General features: G+C 57.3%; 1 protein-coding gene across 5 annotated transcripts in view; it reads left to right on the forward strand.

The window, feature by feature from the left end:
- The window catches only part of Plekha5 (pleckstrin homology domain containing A5), a 95,154-nt gene that overhangs the window by 57,334 nt on the left and 13,074 nt on the right, over positions 1-24,746 (forward strand). For 2 of the 5 annotated variants that reach the window (XM_042671597.1, XM_042671598.1), the window contains exons 7-17: positions 2,346-2,418; positions 3,699-3,799; positions 7,191-7,306; positions 9,729-10,145; positions 10,971-11,382; positions 12,989-13,072; positions 18,051-18,131; positions 21,938-21,994; positions 22,613-22,693; positions 22,804-22,953; positions 24,035-24,136. In XM_042671597.1, coding sequence (XP_042527531.1) covers positions 2,346-2,418; positions 3,699-3,799; positions 7,191-7,306; positions 9,729-10,145; positions 10,971-11,382; positions 12,989-13,072; positions 18,051-18,131; positions 21,938-21,994; positions 22,613-22,693; positions 22,804-22,953; positions 24,035-24,136 — 1,674 coding nt within the window. Of the gene's footprint in view, positions 1-2,345; positions 2,419-3,698; positions 3,800-7,190; positions 7,307-7,703; positions 7,722-9,728; positions 10,146-10,970; positions 11,383-12,988; positions 13,073-14,657; positions 14,778-15,637; positions 15,692-18,050; positions 18,132-21,937; positions 21,995-22,612; positions 22,694-22,803; positions 22,954-24,034; positions 24,137-24,746 lie in introns of all 5 variants that reach the window. The other 3 variants (XM_042671599.1, XM_042671600.1, XM_042671601.1) reach the window with 2 other exon arrangements.

Raw genomic sequence — 24,746 nt, forward strand, 5'->3', positions numbered from 1 at the left:
CAACCAAAAAAGAAAAAAAAAAATGGGACATTGTCGGGCCAAAATGTTACCAAGACAGTGCTGTAAAATGATTCCTTGCCTTTTATTACCTGTATAAATGCCAAGAGAGCAAGAGAGCCAGTAGTTAGAACACAGAGGTTGATGTATGCTTGTTAAACATCAAGAGAGAAAGTCAAACTCTTTCTTCTTGGTCTCTTCACATAAAATCATTACATAAAGGCGCAGTGCTCTGCTTGCCTGCATTTTGTTTTCAGATTTATTTTTTTTTTTGACTTGTGTATACTCAGACTGCTGCGTCTCAACCTCTTAGTTTTGTTCTTCTTTTTATTATTGTGCTTTTTCTCCTCATGCTAATTCAAGCAGGGTCTGTGCTCAGACCATAGGGTACATGGTCGTGAAAATGGATCGTGCTATCTGGGTTGTTTGATAATGAAGCTTTTTGGAAAATATTTAATAGATTGAGGTTAGCCCTCAGGTCTATATTTTAGTCCCCTCCCTGGATTTTGGCACATGATCTTTATGGTTTTGAGGCTATTTTTTTTTCCTCTTCTTCTCAGTTTGCGGCTGGGTTTCGGTAAGTGACTACCAAGAAACCAAAATGATAGAGGGAACATTCCAGGCTTCTCTCTTTCTGTTCTGCATTCCAACATCAGATCCATGGCCCAAAGCGAGTTAAACGTTCCTTTCTTGAATGATGTATGTCAGATGTATGCTGAAACCCAATACTGTCTTCCATAAAATGTACAGTTGCTAGTCAGGCACCAGTGACTCACGCCCGTAATCCCAGCTACTCTGGATGTTGAGATGTGAGCATCATGGTTCAAAGCCAGCCTGCATAGGAAAGTCCCTGAGCCTCTTATCACCAATAAACTACCCCCCCTCCCCAAACAAAAAAGCCAGAAGTGGAGCTGTGGGCCCAAGTGGTAGAGCACTAGCATGCATGAACCTCTGGGTTCGACTCCTCAGTACCACATACACAGAAAAAGCCAGAAGTGGTGCTGTGGCTCAAGCATTAAGAGTGCTAGCCTTGAGCAAAAGCAGCTCAGGGACAGCGCCCAGGCCCTGAGTTCAAGTCCCAGGACTGGTGCGTGCATGTGCGCGCACACACACACACACACACACACACACACACACACGAATCTTTTGCACTCATGGATTTTTATTCATATTAATTTCTATTCTAAAAGCATTGCTTGATGTTGGTTTCCAGCTAGGAATAAATTAAGAAATACTAAACATGTGATGTGCATTAACCCCGTTTTCCTTTATCTACCTGGCTGTCTGCTTTCTCTTGCATTTTTTTGTTTTATTTCATATAGCAAAGTAATTTTTATTACAACTGTAATTTTGGGTGAGCGATAGTTTCATGAAGTAAATTACTTGAATCTGGACAGCCTTCTACAGGATGAGCAAAACCCAGAAGAAGAAATGTCACGGATATGCATTTATATTAAGGTTTATATTAAGGTTTCAAGATGCCCGTTAACTTGTTGTTGTTGTTATTGTTGTTTGTCAGTTGTGGGGCTTGAACTCAGGGCCTGGGCGCTGTCCCTGAGCCTCTTTGTGCTCAAGGCTGGCGCTCTACCCCTTGAGCCACAGCGCCACTTCTGGTTTTCTGGTGGTTCCTGGGAGATCAGAGTCTCATCAGCTCTCCTGCCCGGGCTGGCCTCGAGCCCGCGATCCTCGGGTCTCCGCCTCCTGAGTGGCTGGGATGCCCGGCGGGAGTCGCAAGTGCCTGACTGCTCAGTGCTTTTTGGACATAGGCAGAACGTTGTCATTTCCATCTCCCTGAACCCAAAACCTGCGCACCCAAACATTCTTCCTGGCCTTTACGGCCGTTCACGCGCGCTCCCGGGCTGTGCCACGCGCGCTCCCGGGCTGTGCCACGCGCGCTCCCGGGCTGTGCCACGCGCGCTCCCGGGCCGGCCACGCGCGCTCCCGGGCCGTTCACGCGCGCTCCCGGGCTGTGCCACGCGCGCTCCCGGGCTGTTCACGTGCACTCCCGGGGCCCGGCCACGCGCGCTCCCGGGCCGGCCACGCGCGCTCCCGGTGCTCCCGGGCCGGCCGCGCGTGCTCTCGGTGCTCCCGCTCCCGGGCTGGCCGCGCGTGCTCCCGGTGCTCCCGGGCCGGCCGCGCGCGCTCTCGGTGCTCCCGAGCCGGCCGCGCGCGCTCTCGGTGCTCCCGAGCCGGCCGCGCGCGCTCTCGGTGCTCCCGGGCCGGCCGCGCGCGCTCTCGGTGCTCCCGGGCCGGCCACGCGCGCTCCCGGGCCGGCCACGCGCCCTCCCGGCGCTCCCGGGCCCCTGGCCACGGCTGGATGAAGCAGCCCCTCTCCTCTCCCCCCGCAGGACAGCACCGGCATGAAGCTCTGGAAGAAGCGCTGGTTTGTGCTCTCCGACCTGTGCCTCTTCTACTACCGGGGTGAGCGGCTCCCGCGGTCTCCCGCGTTCGTTCCCCGTGACAGCGTAGGCCAAGCACTAACCTCCATAAAGGAAAGGCCACAGCCATCTTCGCTCGGCGGCTTTAGAAGCAATGAATAGTACCGAGAGGCTCTTCTCCAGCCAGGAGCCGGCGGCCCGCCTGTGTCCCGCCTGCGGAGGCTGAGCTCTGAGGACCGCGGTTCAAGGCCAGCCCGGGCAGGAGAGTCCCTGAGACTCTGATCACCAGTGAGCCACCGGAAAACCGGGAATGGAGCTGTGGCTCAGGTGGTAGAGCACCAGCCTGGAGTGAAAGAGCTCAGGGACGGCGCCCAGGCCCCGAGTTCAAGGCCCAGAACCAGAACACTCCCCCCCCCCCAAAAAAAAAACAAATGCTTTTCTTAGAGCTTTACAATCTAGTGAAGAGAGGAAGAGAATGGAAAATTCTAGAATGATCACCTTTAATGAAAGTGAGCCTTGTTGATCAGAGATGTTGATCCGAGGCTGAAAGACATGTTCCCTGTCTTCACTGGTGAGCTTGCACATTTCAGTGACTCACAAAAGCCTTTGTAGAATGCAACATACAAACCAAACGTTTGATGTCTAAATGGGGTTTGCTTTGATGTGTGGGGACCAATTTTGTGTTCTGGTATAATAAGGGGGCTTATTGAAACCGACCGGGCCTCGTGGTGCTGGCTTGTAATCCCAGGTCCACGCAAGAAGCCTTCCACGTTCAAGGCCGGCCTGACTCTGTCTCAGCCAGCCCCCTTCCAGAGAGACAGGGAGAGAGAAAAAGAGAGAAAGAGCCTTTGCTATTTTATTTGATGTTGTTTAAAACCTTTAAAAAAGTAATAAATAAAAGCCAGGTATTGGTGGCTCACGCCTGTAACCGTACCCACTCCGGAGGTTGAGATCCGAGGGTGACGGTTCAAAGCCAGCCTGGGCAGAAAAGTCTCCATGAGACTCATGATCTTCAGTGAATTGCTCCAAAACCAACTTTGGAGCTGACTCAAGTGACAGAGTGCTAGCTTTGAGCATAAAGAGGCTCAGGGACAGTGCCCAGGCTCTGAGTTCAAGCCCCACAACCAACAAAAAGACACACACACACACACATACATATGTGCATGCATGCGTGCATGCATGCATACAGATCTGCCTGCATATAAATATAGCTCAGTCGTGTGTAAGAACCTTTTGGTTTGGCCCAAGAAAGTTTTGAGAACCTTATTCTCTTTCCTTCTGAAAGCCTTGAGATCTTTAATTAGCTATTCGATTACCTCTTAGATGAGAAAGAGGAGGGGATTCTGGGAAGCATACTCTTACCCAGCTTCCAGATAGCCATGCTTACCTCTGAGGATCACATTCATCGGAAATACGCCTTTAAGGTAAGGCAGTTTCGGGCTGGGCAGGTGGCTCAAGTGGTAGAGCTGAGGCCAGACCCGCTTCTGTCCAGGCTGGTCTTTGCTGCCCTCTGGTGGCCAGTTACTGTCTTTGCCTTATGATTATGGCTGAAATAAGTTTCAGGGGTCACCTGTGACTTTTGTGGCCTCTTTCTGAGCACGTATGTTTATGAGCTACAAGGCTGTATTGTGGACGTTCTTATCTGGTGTAAAAGGGGGCAAATAAGGATGACCAACATGGTTGCTCAAAACGAAGTGATAGCCAAGCATTGGTTTGGCTCATGCCTGTCATCCCAGCTCCTCAGGAGGCTGAGGTCTGAGGATCGTGGTTCAAAGCCAGCCTAGGCAGGGAAGTCCGTGAGACTCTTGTTTCCAATGAACCACCAGAAAACTGGAAGTGGAGCTGGGGGCTAAGTGGTAGAGCACCAGCCTTGAGCTGAAGAGCTGAGGGACAGCGCCCAGGCCCTGAGTTCAAGCCCCAGTGCCGGAGTGTACACACCACACACACACACCACACACACACATACACAATACACACACCATATACACAATACACACACCACACACACACACCACATACACACCACACACACACCATATACACAATACACACACACACCACACACACACGTATATACGCATACACACGTATACACACATACACACATACATACACACACATACACACACTCATACCACACATACTACACACCACACATACCACACATACACATACACACATACCACACACATACACACCACACACACCACACACACACCATATACACAATACACATACACACCACACATACACATACACACCACACATACACATACACACCACACACACACACATACACACCACACACATACACACCACACACATACACACCACACACATACACACCACACACACACATACACACCACACACACACACACCACACACACACATACACACCACACACACACACACCACACACACATACACACCACACACATACACACCACACACACATACACACCACACACACACACACCACACACACACACACCACACACACACATACACACCACACACATACACACCACACACACACATACACACCACACATACACATACACACCACACACACACACATACACACCACACACATACACACCACACACATACACACCACACACATACACACCACACACACACATACACACCACACACACACACACCACACACACACATACACACCACACACACACATACACACCACACACACACACACCACACACACATACACACCACACACATACACACCACACACACATACACACCACACACACACACACCACACACACACACACACACCACACACACACATACACACCACACACACACATACACACCACACACACACACACCACACACACACATACACACCACACACACACACACCACACACACATACACACCACACACATACACACCACACACACATACACACCACACACACACACACCACACACACACACACCACACACACACATACACACCACACACATACACACCACACACATACACACCACACACACACATACACACCACACACACACACACCACACACACATACACACCACACACATACACACCACACACACATACACACCACACACATACACACCACACACACACACACCACACACACACATACACACCACACACATACACACCACACACACACATACACACCACACACATACACACCACACACACACACATACACACCACACACATCACACACACATACACATCACACACATACACAAACATACACACCACACACACACCATATACACAATACACACACATACACACCGCACACCACACATACACACACACCACACAGACACACTACACACATAGACACCCCCCCCCCCACACACACACGATTATTTTATGTAACAAGAATCGTAATGGTGGCTTCTCCTCCTCTTTTCCGTGCTGTCCCCTGTGTGTCCGAGCTGCTGTGTTACTAAGCCTTTGGACCAGGAAGCTTCTGTGTGTTGATCTGGTGAGTAGAGGTACCAAATGCGCCTGCGCGTCCTCGAGGGCGTGGTCGCTGGGAGGGCGTGGCTCCCGTGGTTGCGGAGGGGGCGTAGCTGGCATAACTTAGGTGGGCGTGGCCGCCACCAGGGCATGGTTGCAGAGGGGGCGTGGCTAAGAGGCGGGGTTGTCGTTGGGGCGTGGTCTCCGGGTGGGCGGGGTTGCAGAGTGTGGCTACTGAGGGGCGTGGTCTCCGGATGGGCATGGCTGGTGATGACAGTCATGGGACAGGTTGCAGGTTGCTGCAGGGGCGTGGTCTCCGGGTGGGCGGGGCTAGTGATGACAGTCATGGGACAGGTTGCTGCGGGGGCGTGGTCTCCGGGTGGGCGGGGCTGGTGATGACAGTCATGGGGCAGGTTGCTGCAGGGGCGTGGTCTCCGGGTGGGCGGGGCTGGTGATGACAGTCATGGGACAGGCTGCTGCGGGGGCGTGGTCTCCCGGTGGGCATGGCTGGTGATGACAGTCATGGGGCAGGTTGCTGCGGGGGCGTGGTCTCCGGGTGGGCGGGGCTGGTGATGACAGTCATGGGGCAGGTTGCTGCAGGGGCGTGGTCTCCGGGTGGGCGGGGCTGGTGATGACAGTCATGGGGCAGGTTGCTGCGGGGGCGTGGTCTCCGGGTGGGCGGGGCTGGTGATGACAGTCATGGGGCAGGTTGCTGCGGGGGCGTGGTCTCCGAGTGGGCGGGGCTGGTGATGACAGTCATGGGGCAGGTTGCTGCGGGGGCGTGGTCTCTGGGTGGGCGGGGCTGGTGATGACAGTCATGGGGCAGGTTGCTGCGGGGGCGTGGTCTCCGGGTGGGCGGGGCTGGTGATGACAGTCATGGGGCAGGTTGCTGCGGGGGCGTGGTCTCCGGGTGGGCGGGGCTGGTGATGACAGTCATGGGACAGGTTGCTGCGGGGGTGTGGTCTCCGGGTGGGCGGGGCTGGTGATAGTCATGGGGCAGGTTGCTGCGGGGGCGTGGTCTCCGAGTGGGCGTGGTCAGCGGTGCCCAGCCCCAGCTTTAATTGTAACCCAACCAAAAGAACTTCAGGGAAAGATGACTGACGTCAGGTGGCCGTCTCAAGATCCCTGCCGGGTGGAATTGTTTCTAAAGACCAGTCCGCTTTGGCGGTCGCCATCACAGAAGCCGCTTACCCATGTGTGTTCTCTCTCCCTCTCTCTCTCTCTCTCTCTCTCTCTCTCTCTCTCTCTCCCCCTCCCTCCCTCCCCCCCCCTCACCTCCCGTTTCCCAGGATCCCGTGCTGCTTTCTGTTCCAATGACAGTGTCATTTTCAACCAGGCAGCTCATCCCAACATGCGGACCTATTACTTCTGCACGGACACGGGGAAGGAGATGGAGCTGTGGATGAAAGCCATGCTGGACGCGGCTCTGGTGCACACCGAGCCCGTGAAAAGGTAAAGGCCGCGGGCGGCCAGGAGGCGGCCTCCGCCCGCGCATGCGCCACGGTGGGCTGCTGGCCTTGGCGGCATCCCGGGCGGGCTGCGCATGCGCCGCCGTGGGCTGCTGGCCTCGGCGGCGTTGTCCCGGGCGGGCCGCGCATGCGCCGTGGGCTGCTGGCCTTGGCGGCATCCATCCCGGGCGGGCTGCGCATGCGCCACCGTGGCGTGGGCTGCTGGCCTTGGCTGGCTCCCTGGCGGGCCGCGCATGCGCCGTGGGCCGCCTGGGCGCCCTGCTGCCCTGTCGTTCTCCATTCCCCGGCCTGCCGCTCCTTCGCACGCACCGGTCTGTGTGTCCTGCGCCGAATCTCGGCCCTGATTGCTATTCCAACTGAATCTTCTTTTCTTCTTTCAGAATTACCTTTAGTCTCCGGTAAGTCCGCCCGCAGCCCCTCCAGGCCGCGCGCCCCGCTCCGCACCCCTTTCTAACCCTGTCGGGTCGGCGTGCACAGGCCCGCCCCGCGTGATCCTGCCCGCCCCGCGATCGTGCCCGCCCCGCGATCGTGCCCGCTCCGCGCGATTGCGCCCGCCTCCCGCGATCGTGCCCGCCTCCCGCGTGATCGTGCCCGCCCTGCGATCATGCCCGCTCCGCGCGATCGCGCCCGCCTCCCGCGATCGTGCCCGCCTCCCGCGCGATCCTGCCCGCCCTGCGATCGTGCCCGCCTCCCGCGCGATCCTGCCCGCCCTGCGATCCTGCCCGCTCCGCGCGATCGCGCCTGCCTCCCACGATCGCACCTACCCCGCGATCCTGCCCGCCCCGCGATCGCGCCCGCCTCCCGCGATCGTGCCCGCCCCGCGATCATGCCCGCCCCGCACCATCGTGCCCGCCCCACGATCGCGCCCGCCCCGCCCGCCCCCTGCCGCCATGCTCGAGAAGTTCAAAACATTAAGACTTGGTGGGGTTCGTTTTTAGTCGGCCCTGGGTCTTGAACTCGGGGCCTGGGCGCTGTCCCCAAGCTCGTTCCCTCGAGGCTGGTGCTCTACCACTTTGAGCCACAGCCCCACTTCTGGTTTTCTGGTGGCTCCTTGGAGATCAGAGTCTCACGGACTCTCCTGCCTGGCTGGCTTTGAACCCCCATCCTCAGATCTCAGCCTCCTGAGAAGCCGGGACGCCAGGCGGGAGCCACGGCGCCCGGCTACACTGAGACCTTTTAAGGAGTTTCCTCTCCTTCACCTTTGCTGGTTAATCCTGATGATGAACGCCTTCTGAAAATAGTTCATCGCGCTCCGAGATGCTCTCGCAATACACCCACTTCTGGGTGAATTGTGCCCCCCCCCTCCCGCTTTAGAGCACCAGTGCTCAAAGTTCTTGAAAATGTAGACTAAGAAAATGGATCTAAGAGTGATTTTTCTCTTCCCAGCTTGGAAGCAAGGTTCATATCAATACTCTTCAGCTCTGTTGAGCGTTAGTTACCAGGGCAGTAGCAATCACTTGTAATTTCTGGGTGTGTGGTGCTGAGGAATCGAACCCGGGCTTCATGCATGCTGGGCAAGCGCGCTACCCCGGAGCCACCTGCCCAGCCTGTTGTTTTGTTTCAATTGTCCGGGGAAATGTGTTTCTCAAACACAGAGAAGTAGAATAAATATACACATTTTTTAAAAAATGACCTATCATTTGAAATGAAGTTTCTGGTACGATGTATATATAGTTGAGTGTACATCTTACATCATCAAGAGGGGACTCGTTGGCCAGGTTCGGGTTTTAGCTGAGTTTTCTGTGGTGTGGTACTGGGATTAGAACTCGAGCTTGTCGACCTGGTTGGTGCGTCTCCCCTCCGGAAGCGAGACGGAGCGCGCGTGCGCGTGTGGTTTTCCAGTACTCGGGCTGAGCCGGCGTCGCGCATCTATTTTAATAGTCCTTTGATCGGTTAGCTGACAGCTTTGCGTCTTCGCACGCTATTTTTGCACGTATCCAACATCCTGCCCACCCATCACTCCATCACTAGTCAGTGAAGCCGGGGTGGCGGAGGGTGTGGGGGGGGAGAGATAAAAAAGACGACCCGGTTAGGTATGCCTGGCCACGTGGCTTAAAATATTAGTCAGGAGCCCAGAGCGTGGCTCAAGCGGTCCAGCGCCCATCTAGGAAGGGTGAGGCCCCGAGTGCGAGCCTCAGGGTCACCAGAACATAAAAATGGATCAGAGCTGAGGAAAGCAATCCGCCCTTTTCACCGCTCTTCCGTCATACTTGAGTGTGCACACGCGGGAGTTGGGGTGTGAGTTTTGCAGTGTCCCTTGATCTCTCCGGCGGGGCACCCCAATAATGTTGGCAGGCCCGCCCTGCACAACCAGGGGTGGGTCTCTGTGCAACGTGTTTTGCCGTTGCTTGACTGTCTGGCCCAGTTTCGGGCGATGGTTCTAGAACGTTCTTCTCTGCTTTCAGAGTGGACAAGATCCCTTCGGAAAGCGCCCCCCCTAAAGAAACCAATAACATCCCCAACCACAGACTGCTGGTGAAACCCGAGGCGCAAAACAACCAAAGAAACAAAGACACAAGCAAACTAGACGACCGGAAGGCCTTAGAGGCGGAGAAGTACGGCTTCCAGATGGACGGCCACGAGCGGCCGCTGACCAAGATCAACAGCGTCAAGCTCACCGCCCTGCCGTCCGACTACGACGGGGGATCGGTGTACCCCAGGCCCGGCACCGCCTGCACCCCTGATGGCAGGCTGGCCAATGACCTCAGGGCTGGGGGTCACCCCGAACCCAACCGCATCCTCCAGAGAACCAACTCCATGCTGCAGCTGGGGCAGTGGATTAAGATCCAGAAGGAAAGGAGTCTGGAGGATGAACCCCGGGGGTGAGTGGCCACCCCAGGTTCTCCGAGATGGGCGGGGAATGGGGTGCTGGGTTACGGTGGTGCTGCAAAGCCGGGCTACGTATTACACTTGTAGCACGGTGCCTGTGGCTCCCGCCTGTCACCCCAGCTACTCAGGAGGCTGAGATCTGAGGATCGCGGTTCAAGGCCAGCCTGGGCAAGGAAAGTCCGTGAGACTCTGATCTCCCATGAACCACCAGAAAACCAGAAGTGGCGCTGTGGCTCAAGTAGAGCCACTGAAAGAGCTCAAGGGCAGGGCCCAGGACCTGAGTTCAAGCTCCAAAACCAGAAGGGAAATGAAAACTGTGCCTTAGCATGTATTTCATTTATCCAAAAACAAGAAAGCATGCTGGTTTTAGAATTTGGGAAACAGCCCTCCTCCATTTTCTATTATTTTGTGCCAGTCCTGGGACTTGAACTCAGGGCCTGGGCTCTGTCCCTGAGCTGCTTTTGCTCAAAGCTGGTGCTCTACCGCTTGAGCCACAGTGCCACTTCCTGTTTTGTGTGTGTCTGTGGTTCTGAGGAATCGAACCCAGGGCTTCATGCATGCTAGGCGAGCGCTCTACCCGTGAGCCACGGTCCCAGCCTCCTGAGTGTTTTTTTTTCCTCTCAAGGCTAGCATCTGGCTTCATCCCAGCGGTCTACTAGAGATGAGATCACACACTTTCCTGCCGGGGCTGGCTTTGAAGCGCGATCCTCCGATCTCAGCCTCCTGAGTGGCAGGGACGGCAGGCGGGAGCCACGGCACCCGGCCTCTCCTTCATGTTAACATTTCCATCTTTCCTTTTTTTCTTTTTGTACCTTTAGCGTCATTTCTTATCAAACATTACCAAGAAACATGCCGAGCCACCGGGCGCCGATGCTCGCCCGCTACCCCGAGGGCTACAGAACGCTCCCCAGGAACCCCAAGGCCAGGCCGGACAGCCTGTGCAGCGCGGCCCCCTCCATCCACGAGCGGCCCGAGGAGAAGCGGCGCTCGGTGCGCGGCGACACCATGTCGCAGCTGTACCAGTGGCAGCAGCGGCAGGTGTGCGGCAAGCAGGCCACGCTGCCCCGGCCCGCAGCCCAGCCCCGGCCCGGCCCCGCCGAGCACGCCTCGCCCCCCCTCGCCCTCCTCCACGCCTGCTCCCCGCAGCGCAGCCCCAGGCCCGGCCTGTCGCCCCCCGGCCCCAGAGGGGATGCCACCCTGGACCGCAGACACCGGCCCCACCACCCCAAGGTGAGCCCGGCCTCCCTGCCTCCCTCCCTCCCTCCCTCCCTCCCTTCCTTCCTCCCTCCCTCCCTTCCTTCCCTCATTCCCTCCTTCCTTCCTTCCCTCCTTCCTTCCTCTCTTCCTGCTCTCATTTCCCTCCGCCCTTCCTTCCCTCCCTGCCTGCCTTCGTTCTTTCCTCTTTCCCTCCTTCCTTCCTTCTCCCTCTCCTTCCTTCTTTCCTTCCTTCCTTCATTCTTCCCTTCTCCCTCTCCTTCCTTCCTTCCCTCCTCTTCTTTCCTTCCTTCCTTCCTTCCTTGCTTCCTCTCTTCCTCTTTCCTTCCTTCATTCCTCCCTTTTCCTCTCCTTCCTTCCCTCCTCTCCTTCCTTCCTTCCTTTCTTCCTCTCCTTCCTTCCTTCTTCTTTCCTTCCTTCCTTCCTTCCCTCCTTCCTTTCTCTCCTTTCTCTCCTTCCTCCCCTTCTTCTCCCTCCCTCCCTCCCTCTCTCCCTTCCTTCCTTTCTTCCTTCCTTCCTTTCTTTCTTTTTCATGTGCTATTTCCCTGGGAGAGGTAGGAAAACAAACTCTGAGTCAGAATCTGGTGGAGCTGGGCACTGTCGTCCCAGGTCCTCGGGGCGGAGATGTGAGGGTCACAGTTCAAAGCCAGCCTGGGCCCCACCGCACCAGCAAAAAGCCAGAGGACGGAGCCGTGGTTCAAGCAGTAGCGCACCAGCCTTGAGCATAAAAGCTCAGAGACAGCGCCCAGGCCCTGAGTTCAAGCTCCAGGACCAGCACCAAAAAGGAGAGCGAGAGAGCCAAATGGTTTTCCCTGCAGTCGGGAAGAAACGAAGGGCATGCGGTTATGCTGCCTTCGTGTTTGCTGGCTGCTCCTAGAAGGTTCCCCGAGTCTGCTCCCAGGGACGGTGGGACCGAACGTGTGGCCAGTGCTGTCTGGGGTCAGGAAGGCTTTGGCGTTGGGAGAATCGGGCTTAGGTCAGTGGATTTGGGGCACTCCAGGCTTCGGGTGCCCCGAGCCGGCGTCTCCCATGTGGAGGCGATGAGTTTCTTAGGCCCATAAACAGACCGATGGACGCTCACGGGTCCAAGTATCAAAAGTCACAGCTAGGCGCTCCCAGACTGCTTCGCACGTCAACTTTCCTACACCCGTGCTGGCGCCGCATTTGAAAAGCTCTCAGGCAATCTCAAAAGGTGAATGCCAAAATTCAAACAGCTACTAAACTTGGCCTTGTAGCGCCATGGATCTAGGCGAGTTTTCTTCCCACCCTTCCGCTGAAAGACACTGCGCAGAGAGGCGGAGGTGCAACTGTGAGAAGAACCAAAGATTTGCACTAATTAAAAGCACCAGCAAGGCCGCTTTTCATTTTAAAGATTGTAAAGAGGGCCGGGCGCAGTAGCTCACTCCTTTAATCCCGGCTCCTCAGGAGGGGGAGATTGGGAGGGCTGCTGGAGGCGAGCAGGGCGAAAAGTGAGTGAGAGCCCCACCCCCATCTCTCAGTGACTTTACGTACACACGCACACGCATGCACACGCACATGCATGCACACGCACATGCATGCACACGCACGCACACACAAGCACGCACCTCCCCTCACCGCGTCCTGTGTCTTTCTCTCTCAGCACATGTACGTACCTGACAGAAGATCGATGCCCGCCAGCCTGACCCTCCCTTCCGTGAGTTCGCAGAGTCTCCAAGGGAAAACGGTGAGTCGGTGTCTAGTAAGGCCCAGTCTCAAAAGCAAAGAAAGAACGCAGTTTGCAGGAAGAACTTGTGATGCTACTGAACGCTGGGGTTCCAGGCAGGCGGCACCCCACATGGCTTTCCTGTGAGTTGGGTCCAAGTTAACCACTTCTCATATCCCGAAGAAACCAGTTTGCATAGTTCCCCAGAGAAAGCAACACCGGGCCAGAGCCGAGCCACGTGGCACATACCTGTAATCCCAGCACCCCGTGGCTCATACACCACAGGAAGAAAGCCTTGAACTGTGACTTGGTCAAAGCCATGAATGAGATGGAACTCCACTCAAAGCACTTGAAATCTTCACGCGGTCATAACTGTTTCATATCTTCATGTATCTTTTATTCTCCTCTTGACACGCACGTTCTAGCCATGCGCAAAGAAATGGTGCCCGCTTTAGATAGTCACCGTGTGTGAAAGCCAAGCGCACCCCGTGTTGGCGTCCTGCTCCCCCTAGTGGGCGCTGCGGGTAGAACACCCTCCACCACCTGCCTTTCCCCCATGCAAATAACGCTGTGTGCCAAGGTTCAAACGGATCACAGACGGACCAACGTCTGTCTGTCTTCCTCTTCCTCCTCTTCCTTCTTCTTCCACTGGCCGGAACTCACCTCTGCCACCACCACCCAACTGCCGGGCTGGAGGCAGAACTTGGGAAGTGATTTCAAATACCACTGAAAGAATGGGTTCAAGGGGCTGGGCAGGTGGCTCAGTGGTAGAGCGCTTGCCTCGCATGCATGAGGCCCTAGGTTCGATTCCTCTGCACCACATAAGCAGAAAAGGCCAGAAGTGGCGCTGTGGCTCAAGTGGTAGAGCACCAGCCTTAAGCAAAAGAAGCTCAGGGACAGCGCCCAGGCCCTAAGTTCAAGACCCATGACCGACAGCAACAACAAATGCCGTAAACTCACTAATGGTACGTTGCAACATGGAAGCAGAATCACAGGCCCAAGTCCTGAACGTTAAATACAAGATGTTGTTCCCATTGGACGTGGATTTTCATGGTGGGATCCGTAGGTGATTTTTTATTTTACTTATTTATTTGTTCGTTTATTTGCTGGTCGTGTTCTTGAACTCAGGGCCGAGGCACAGTCCCTGAGCTCTTCAGCTCAAGGCTGGCGCTCTACCCCTTGAGCCACCGCGCCACTTCCAGCTTTTTCTGCACATGTGGTAACTGAGGAATCGAACTCAGGGCCTCATGCATGCTAGACAGGCCCCCTACCACTGAGCCACCTGCCCAGCCCACCAGTGAGCTTTTCAGGGTGAGCTTTTAGGCTTCATCTCCAACACCCCAGAAGAACGTGTAGCAGTGTGCATGCCTTTAAGATGGTGGACCGCGTGCTTCCTGGCGCGATCTCAGTTCTGCACCATGGCCGGGCTGTTCTCGCGTGCCGTGGAGTAACTGTGTCCCTTCTGTCCCTCTAGAGGTCTGTGGCTTAGTGCGCTCTTCTCTGCTCGGTGGCTAGGCGCGCTGTGTGTTGTCGGCCGGGCAAGCTGGGTCTCTGTGTCTCTGTCAGCCACTAACCTGTCTCCCACGTGTGGCTTCTTCCCCTCCAGCCGGAGGAGCTCACGCTGCTGCTCATTCAGCTGAGGCGGCAGCAGGCCGAACTGAGCAGCGTTCGGGAGCACACGCTAGCGCAGCTCATGCAGCTCAAGCTCCAGGCCCACAGCCCAAAGGTCAGCCCTGAGCACGTCCATCCGGCTCATCCGCCATCCCATCCACCCCCGGGTCGTAGCGGTCAGCCCCGGGTGGGGACCAGGGCCTCGGCACCACGAGGTCCCCTGGTGAGCTTTGGAGAATTCAGGCTTCTCTAGTCAGGCGTCCGCTCCCACCTGTCATCCCAGCTACTCAGGAGGCTGAGATCTGAGGATCGCAGTTCAAAGCCAGCCCGGGCAGGAAAGTCCGTGAGACTCTGATTGCCAGTGAACCACTCAGAAAACCAGAGGTGGCGCTGTGGCTCAAGTGGTAGAGCGCTCGCCTTGAGCTGAAGAGCTGAGGGACAGCGCCCAGGCCCAGAGTTCAAGCCCCGTGACCGACCAAAAACAATAATAATAATCATAGTAATGATGATGATGTCTACATCTGCTAAAACAGCGAATGGCTGAGTGACCATCATCAAGTAACATACCCAAGCTTGCTAGTGCCATTGGTGCCAATCAACAGAGAACTGTTTCTCAGAGGGCCCGAGAGCCTCCAGGGACGCGCAGCCGCCCCACTGAGGAGTACTATACTGCCGGGAAGAGGGCGCGGGCCACCTTTCCTACCTTGAGTCCGGAAAGCCAGAGAAGGGTGGGTTCCCATCCCCCACCCCCGCCGTGGCAGACTCCTCAGGGCCCGGCTGAGTCATTGGAAGACACCATGCGCCACCCGCCATCGGCCTCTTCCAGGGAGCATGCGCACACGGGCTGTGGCCTGTGGTCTCTGCTTTACCTTGGGCCTGCTCATGAATTCTGCATCCTCTCTCTCTCTCCTGTCTGTCTGTCTGTCTGTCTGTCTCTTCTCTCCTCCTCCTCCTCCCATCCTCGGCGCCTCCCAGAACGAAATGCTCTCCCATCACCTGCAAAGGAACACCATGTATCTGGACCACCAGGTGGGACTCTGCGCTTCCTGACTGTAGTACCCGACCCGAGGGCGCAGCGCCCATGAGCGGCCATGCTGGTTTTCCCCCAGCTGCCGACCGGGTTGGGGCCACTTCGGTGAACTCTTAACATGCGGCAGACAAAAGACACTGAGCAAGTGAATTTAGGGGTACACCAGGAAGTGGAGGAGGACCGTAGCCGTTCAGGTAGAGGGGTGTGCATGAACAGAGACCACCCCCCCCCCAAAAGAAACAATTGCTGCTCCCTGAGATTGAGTCACAGGAAGGGACAGGGGCTCACGCCTGTAATCCCAGCTCCTCAGGAGGCTGAGGTCTGAGGATCGCAGTCTGAAGCCAGCCCAGGCAGGGGAGTCATTAGCAAAGCTGGGAGTGGAGCTCTGGTTCAAACGGTAAAGCACCAAAAAATAACTTGGATAAATAACAATCAAGGGGCAGGAAGGCCGGGAGAGGAGCGGGTGTGGCGTGCTCTCCCCCGGAGCGGTGGAGGAGCCCCTGGTAGCCTGGCCTCGCTCCCGACTGGCGTCTCCTGCCTGGCTGGGCGTTGGGGCTTCACCACCGAGCAGAACCGGATCCTTAACGCCCCTGGCAGCCCAGCAGCGCTGTGGCTGCCGTTCAGAGACAGGGCCAGCAGCAGGACTGGCTCCTCTTACACTGTCATCTGGTCCGGTACTAAGTGAGGGCGCTGATGTGAGCCGCCATTTCTCCGAGCAAACGTGAAGCGAGAGCCCCTTCCAGCCGGTTGTAAAGTGTCCAGAGAGAATTGACTCTGCAAAGGTGATAGGAGACAGGCTTGCAGAATGTTCTAGAACGTTCTGTCTCTCTGGGAACACCACAGCCCGCACCTTCTTCTCTTTAAAGAGAGGTTTTGCATTCGGATGACCCTGTAGAAGGTGTGTTCTTCTTTAAGTGTTCATCCTAAAGAGAAACATGCTCGACATTTCCCACAAAACACCTTCATTGTGGCTAGTTGGAAAGTTCTAGAAACGAGCGGGTCTCCCATCCAAACTCCAGCATTCCCTGCAGAGGCTGCTGCTTGCCAGGTACCAGCGGTTCACGCTTGTCATCCCAGTTACTCAGGAGGCTGAAGACTTGAGGATCGTGGTTCGAGGTCAGCCTGGGCAGGAAAGTCCATGAGACTCTGATCTCCAAGGAACCACCAGAAAACCAGAAGTGGCGCTGTGGCTCAAGCGGTAGAGCACCAGCCTTGAGCTGAAGAGCTGAGGGCCTCGGCAATGTTACTGATCTTCTTTTGCTCAAGGCTGGCGCTCTACTCTTGAGCCACAGCGCCACTTAGGGCTTTTTCTGCTAATGTGATGCTGAGGAATCCAACCCCGGACTCCATGCATGCTAGGTGAGCACTGTACCACCGAGCCACCTGCCCAACCCCCATGAGAAAACTCAATAGGACAGCATGGCACTGGTAGGCAGCGGAGTTGGCATTCTGCTTCTGTGCTCCTTCATGGTGCTTCCACGGTAATTACGGTAATTACCGGTAATTACGCTGTCCTCCTCGGGAGCAGTTACCCTGTCTTATCTTACTACTTGTCACCAGTGGCCACCTGCATTTCTGCCAGAAAGCAGCGTTTTGTGCTGTGGGGCTTGCTTGTAGGAAGTTCAAGGTTCAGCCTCAACTCCCTGGCCCAGAGACACTACACACTGAAAGAGTGCAGCCTATTTGACCCTATTATCTATTATACACACTTATACCTCAACTCAGAAACTGGAGGGGAGTGTGCTCCAAAGACATCCCTGCAGCTCACACCTGTAATCCTAGCTCCTCAGAAGGCTTTTTGGTGGCTCAGTGGAGATAAAGGGTCTCCCAGTCTTTCCCACCAGAGCTGGCCTCAAATCACGATCCTCGAATCCCAGCCTCCTGAGTAGCTGGGCTGACATGGCGCCACATTTGGCCCAGTGAGAGGAGAGCTTTGTTAGAGGCAAGTGATCGAGAACCACCCAGCTAGAGATGGGAACAGGGCTTCCAGAGCCGAGGCCTCAGGTCTTGGCTGCGTACGTTGAGTGATTCTCCCTACAGCCTTAGGTGGAGACGTTTGTTCTAATGGAGAATCATTACCCAAGTCACAAAACCCCGACTCTTCTTCCCATTTACCACGATCGTTTTCCTCCCAAGACTGTCGGTGGCTGTTGGGGTGCTTGTATCCGTAGGGCTGGTCGTGAATTGTAGCGCTGGGGTTCGCCCGTGGGGTTGTAGGGGTGCGGCCTCCAGTCCTCGGGGGAAGCTGTTGATGGAAACCTGTGCTATGCGCACCCCGGCGGGAGGCGTGGCGTGGAAGAGGCTATTGACAGTGTCGTAAACTGACGCTTGCCGTCTGTTCCTCCTGATTTGAACTAGATGAAGGAGAACGAACCGGTTATCACCATGGTACACACCATGATCGAGAACTCGGCGCTCAGACCGCAGCTGTACCAGCAAGTAAGGTGTTGGACAGTGAATGACTGGACCCCGCTTGGCTCTTGTGTGTGGCGTCCTCCCTGCCTCCAGGGGGCGCTCCCGCCTCATCCACGCTTTCTGGGCATGGCTTGGCTCTCCATCCTGATTGTTCCTGGGCCATTGAACTGTTACTGTTAAAAGACGGCTTTTGGGGTAGGAATTGTTATCACCTGGCTTCTCTCCTCCAGGGGGGGCCATTTCTTAACACAGGAGGGGGGTGCCTGTCCTCCTACCCACCCCGGAGGCTGAAATCTGAGGCTCACAGTTCAAAGCCAGCCCGGGCAGGCTCGTTTATGACACTCCTGTCTCCAGTGAACCAGCAAAAAGGCAGAAGTGGAACTGTGGCTCGAGTGGTAGAGCACCAGCCATGGGTGTAAAAGCTCAGGGACAGCGCCCAGGCCCTGAGTTCAAGTCCCCAAGACACGGGCATGTGATTATGATAGATAGACAGAGAGATAAATAGGCATGCATGCATGCATACATACATACACACACACACACATACGGGCTGGGCTCAGTGGTAGAGCGCTTGCCTAGCATGCATGAAGTCCTGGGTTCGATTCCTCAGTACCACATACACAGAAAAATCTGGAAGTGGTGCTGTGGCTCACGTGGGAAAGTAAAAGAAGCCCAGCCCTGGCAATACATACATACCTAATTGATAGATAAATGGGTAGATGATAGATAGATGATGGACGGATGGATTGATACATAGATGGTTAGATGTTAGATACATACAGAGATGGTGAGAGACATTGGATGGATAGATAGACAGACAGATAGACAGACAGACAGATTGGATGGATAGATGCATACATAGAATGGATGGATGGATAGGTAGATTGGGCAGGTAGGTAGGCAGGTAGATGGTCAGATAGGGCAGACAGGCGGCTCACGAGGCTGGCTGGCTTTTCTAGGCACCCTGTGCCCGGTCGCCGCGTCGTGTACGTGTACGTCTCCACCCGTCGCTCTGTGTGTCTGTGTGTCCTGTCCCTGACATCATCCATCCGTGTGTTCCGCACAGCATCCGCACTGCGCTCTGGCCTGCCGCCATCTTCCACCACCGCACCGAGGAGAAACGCGCTGCCTCCCATGAAAAATGAATGTGGGGTTGGGGAGGGGTCCGAGCCCAGTGCAGGGACAGAGGCCGGGCCGGGACAGTGCTTATAAAGGGCTGGGAAGTCTTCCCGGTTCCCTAAGGAGACAGCCACAAAACGGTGGCATAGGAGCTGGACCTCGTGGCTCCCGCCTGTCATCCCAGCGACTCAGGAGGCTGAGATCTGAGGATCGCAGTTCAAAGCCAGTCCAGGGCAGGAAAAGTCCATGAGACTCTTACCTCCCATGAACCACCAGAAAACCGGAAGTGGCGCTGTGGCTCAAGTGGTAGAGCATTAGCTCTGAGCACAAAGAGGCTCGGGACAGCGCCCAGGCCCTGAGTTCAAGCCCCAGGACCACCACCAACAACAAAAAGTCAACCGATTATAAAACACTGACACCACTGGCAACACATCGAGTGTTTTCAAATCTCTCCATACCCCAGTTTTGTGGACTGCTAAGTTGAGTTGAGATCAGAGGCATTTTGGTGTGCGGGGTAGGTAGCGTTTTCTTTCATGTCGTTACGTCATTGAGACAGCAATCGTAGCCTGCATTTTATTGGTTCTCCTTTCTGCATCGATGCAGCAGCAGACGTGGATTTTTCTGTCGTGTGTTTGTTGTGGCGGTGCTGGTGGGGGGGGAGCGGGAACGTTCCATGCTGGGGCTTGAACCCGGGGCCCGGGCGCCGTCCCTGAGCTCTGTCACTCCAGGCGGGCGCTCTACCACCTGAGCCACGGCGCCACGGCCGGTTTTCTGGTGGTTCATGGGAGATCTGAGTCTCAGGGACTTTGCTGCCCGGGCTGGCTTCGAACCGCGATCCCCAGGTCTCAGCCTCCTGAGGGGCCGGGGTGGCAGGCGGGCGCCGGCGCCGCCCGGGTTCTTGTTTTGTAGACCCGGGGTCGCTGTCTCAGTCCCAACCTGAAGCCTCGGTGGCCCGGGCCGGGGCCTGAGCGAGCGGCCCCGCTCCCGCGGAGCAGGGCCCGCCTGCAGGCCCGTGCGGCGGGCTGTGCGCACGCGCCACGCGCACGCGCCACGCCGGGTTTGCGGAACCGTTTTCTTTCACCAACTTACCCGGTAAAGACGCCGGCTAACAGTTCTCCAGCCGGTTCCCCCGCCCCTTGGAACGAAGCAGAGGATCGGGAGGCCGAGCGCTGAGGACCGCGGTTCGAGGCCGGCCCCGGGCAGGAGCGTCTCCCGCGAACCAGCAAAGAGCCGGCGGTGGCGCCGTGGCTCGGGCGGTAGAGCGCCCGCCTGGAGCGGCAGCGCTGAGGGACGGCGCCCGGGCCCCCAAAGCAAAGCGAGGCAGCGAGGGGCCCCGAGATTCATTTTTCATGTCGCGTCCGCGCGAGCGCCGTGTTCGCTCCTCGGCGTGCGCGGCCACCCTCCTCCTGCATGAGCCTCGCGCGCGCGCGCATGCGCGCGGCGGGGGCCGCGGGTCCATCCGGGTGCCCCCTCGCCGCCGCGGGGCGGGGCGGGCGGCCACGCGCTGGCACGCGGAGACAGCGCCGGATCCGTGCGCACGCGCAGTGCGAGGCCGGAGGGGTCGCGTCTGGGGGTGGGGGTGCGTGCGCGCGCGTGCGTGCGTGCGTGCGTGTGCCGGCCCCCCGGGCTCCCCTCCCCCCCCCCCCGCGCAGGCTCCGGGGCTGCGCATGCGCGACCACCAGCCGCCATTAAACCCCGCCTCCCCCCCCTTGCCTTTCCAGTTCTTGAGACAGAAGAACAAGATAAGTCTGTACTGTGTACGTGTGCTGCTGCTCTTCTCCGTGTGTGTGCGTGTGTACGCGCGCGTGCTCGGTGCAGATGCTGCCGTGGCTGTGGGGGCGGGGGGGGGGGGGACACGTCTGCGCAGCCGCCGTGAGCGGCACGTCCGTGTGCGCATGCTCGGTGCGATCCGGGCCGTGGCGCTCGAGCTGAGCCGGGTCGCGGGGTGCGCGTGTGCGCATGCCCAGTGCGATGACAGTCGTGGCTGCGGGACATGGCTGGGCCGGATGGGGCTGCGCGGCCGCGGTGGGCGGCACGTCCGTGTGCGCATGCTCGGTGCGATCCAGGCCGTGGCTACGGAGCCGGGCGGGGTTGCAGGGTGTGCGTGTGCGTATGCTTCGTGCGATGATGATCGAGGCTGTGGAGCCAGGCCTGGTGGGACGGGGCCGTCTGCGCAGCCGCGAGTAAGTGGCACGTGCGCGTGTGCGCATGCTCGGTGCCAGGAGCCAGGCCTGGTGGGACGGGACCGTCTGCGCAGCCGCCCTGAGCGGCATGGTTTGCGTGTGCACGTGCTCAGTGCCGTTACGGTGGTGGCCGTGGAGCCTGGGCTGGTTGAACTGGACGGTGTGCGCAGCCGCCATGAGTGGCACGTTCGCGCATGCTCAGTGCGATGAGCCAGGCCTGGTTGGACTGGCCCCGTCTGTGCAGCCGCCGTGAGCGTGCGGCACGTTCACGCATGCTCAGTGCCATGAGCCAGGCCTGGTTGGACTGGACAGGTCTGCGCAGCCGCCGTGAGTGGCACGTTCGCGCATGCGCACACATGGCTCAGTGTGATGAGCCAGGCCTGGTTGGGCTGGCCCCGTCTGCGCAGCCGCCGTGAGCCGCGCCTTCCTGCGTGCGCATGCTCAGTGCGCCGGCGGTGGCGGCCTCGCGCGTGCGCAGGCGCGCGCGGCGCCGCGGCGTCTCAGGCCCGGGCGTCCCTCTCTCCGCAGCTGTCCCAGGACGGAGGCGCGCTGCAGCGCTGCAGGCCCGACGAGGCGGACACCGACGTGAGTCACCCCGCGAGGCCCCGGGAACCCCGGGGGGGGGGCCGCGGATTTGGGGGCTTGTCACTGCTGGGGCTCGAACTCGGGGCCCGGGCGCCGTCCCTCAGCTCTGCAGCTCCAGGCGGGCGCTCTACCACCCGAGCCTCGGCGCCACTTCCGGCTTTTCTGGTGGTTCATGGAAGATCAGAGGCTCACGGACTGTCCTGCCCAGGCTGGCCTCGAACCGCGATCCTCCGATCTCAGCCTCCCGAGCGGCCGGGCTGACAGGCGGGAGCCGCCGCCCGCCCTGTGCTGTTCAGCCGCGGGTCTCCGTAGGCCTCGGCCTGATCTCACTCCCAGGCCACCCGGGCAGCTGGAGCTGCAGAGCAGAGAGCCGCTCGGGAGGCCGAGATCTAGGGGATCGCGGTTCAAAGCCAGCCCAGGGCAGGAAAGCCCGTGGGAGCCATCTCCAGTGAACCACCAGAAAACCGGAAGTGGAACTGTGGCCCAAGTGGTAGAGCGCCCAGGCCCTGAGTTCAAGACTCAGGATTGGGACTCCCTCCCCCCGCCCTTGTACCCCCAAAACACAATTGCAATCAAACACAAAGATGACTAACGAAAGGCGCCCTCCCCTCCGCCCAGGCCAAGCTGAGCCGCCTCTGCGAACAGGACAAGGTGGTGCGCGCCCTGGAGGACCGGCTGTGGCAGCTGCACAAGGAGAAGGTAGGTGGCCGTTAGCCGTGGCCTCCGGGGCCTGACCAGGGCGGTCACCGCCGTGCGGAGGGCAGCACAGCACACCGGCCGCGACCCACCGGGGCCCGCTCTGTCCGCAGTACACGCTGGAGCAGGCCCTGCTGTCCGCCAGCCAGGAGATCGAGACCAACGCGGACAACCCCGCCGCCATCCAGACGGTGCTGCTGCAGAGAGATGACCTGCAGAACGGGCTGCTGAGCACCTGCCGGGAGCTCTCGCGGGCCACCGCGGTGAGTCCCGCACCCCACACCTGGGGCCATGGCGGAGAGGGACACGGGTTCGAGGCCACGCCGGGCGAGGCAGAGGCACCTTGCCTAGAAAGCAAAAATCAGTCAGGCACTGGTGCTCACACCTGTCATCCCAGCTCCTCAGGAGGCTGAGATCTGAGGATCTCGGTTCAAAGCCAGCCCCTGCAGGAAAGTCCCTGAGACCCTTATCTTCAGTGAACCACCAAAAAACCAGAAGTGGAGCTGTGGCTCACATGGTAGAGTGCCAGCCTTGAGCCCCACGTCTGGGATGGCAAAAAAAGAAAAGAAAGGGAGGGAGTTGTTGGGATGGATCTTATTTTGCATGTCAGTATTGGGGTCTGAACTAAGAGCCTAGGTACTGTCTTCATTTTTTTTGGTCTGGTCGTGGGGCCTGAACTCAGGGCCTGGGCACTGTCCCTCAGCTCCTCAGCTCAAGGCTAGCGCTCTACCACTTGAGCCACAGCGCCACTTCCAGCTTTTTCTTATGTGGTGCTCAGGAATCGAACCCATGGCCTCAGGCATGCAAGGCAAGCGCTCTACCACTGAGCCACCTGCCTAGCCCTCTTCATGGCTTTTTCGCTTAGGAGGTGGCACTCTAGATTGTTAAAGTGTTTTAACTAATAACTAACCATAAATCAAGGGTGTATGTGTGTGTGTACACATGTGTACGCTGGTCCTGGGACTTGAATTCATGGCCTGGACGCTGTCCATGAGCTTTTTCGCTCAAGACTAGCGCCCTGACACTTAAGCCAAAGCTCCACTTCCAGTGTTTTACTGGAAATAGTCACAGACTTTCCTGCCCAGGCTGGCTTTGAACCCCGATCCTCAGATCTCAGCCTCCTGAGTAGCTGGGATGACAGGTGTGAGCCACTGGTGTTCACCTTTGGTACTTTTATGTTTCTGATACAACAGAACACAGTATCAATATTTAAATTGTCTCCGGATTTCTTAACTGAATGAGGGGGGAGAGGAGGCAAAGGAAAAGGAGGTTGGATCCCCTTCCCCCCCGTAGAAACGTCTAGAAAGGCGCTGCCCATTGCAGTAATGGATGCTCTGGTTGCAGGAGCTGGAGCGGGCGTGGAGGGAGTACGACAAGCTAGAGTATGACGTCACGGTCACCCGGAAGCAGATGCAGGAACAGCTGGACCGCCTGGGAGAAGTTCAGGTAGGGCGGGCGGCTTCTCTATGGGATCTGAGGTTGTCACTTCTGTGCACCTGGGTAACCACCCCGACTCTTCATCAGCTGCTCCTGTAAATTTGACCTCAGTCCCCCCTCCCTCCCCCACCCCGAGTCCTTCTGGGTCACTGGTCGTGAGTTGCATTCCATGAATTGATTTTACATTAGAGACACACGGTCTGGTCCCTCGGTACTACCCAGCCTCCTGACTCCAGATCCTAAGTCGGGGACCAGGGGCGCACCCTGTAATCCGGCTACTCGGGGATGAGATCTGAGGATAGTGGTTCAAAGCCAGGAGACTCTTATCCCCGATAAACGACTAAATAAAAAAGGCAAATAAGTAAAACAGAAGTGGCGCTGTAGCTCAGTTGGCAAAGCACTCACCTTGAGCAAAAAGAAGCTCAGGGACAGCGCCCAGGCCCACAGTTCAAGCCCCAGGAGGGCCAGAAAAAAACAATCTTTTAAAACAATAACAAAGGCCGAGCGTGGTGGTGGACACCTATGATACCAGCTTCACAGGAGCTGAAGATGGCCCTGGCTTTCTGGTTTTGTTTCCTATTTTTAACCTTTCTCCTCTACTTTTTTTTTTTTTTTTTTT

Source organism: Dipodomys spectabilis, unplaced genomic scaffold (genome assembly GCF_019054845.1).
Source record: "Dipodomys spectabilis isolate Male_0828 unplaced genomic scaffold, ASM1905484v1 ptg000647l, whole genome shotgun sequence".
Classification (NCBI taxonomy): domain Eukaryota; kingdom Metazoa; phylum Chordata; class Mammalia; order Rodentia; family Heteromyidae; genus Dipodomys; species Dipodomys spectabilis.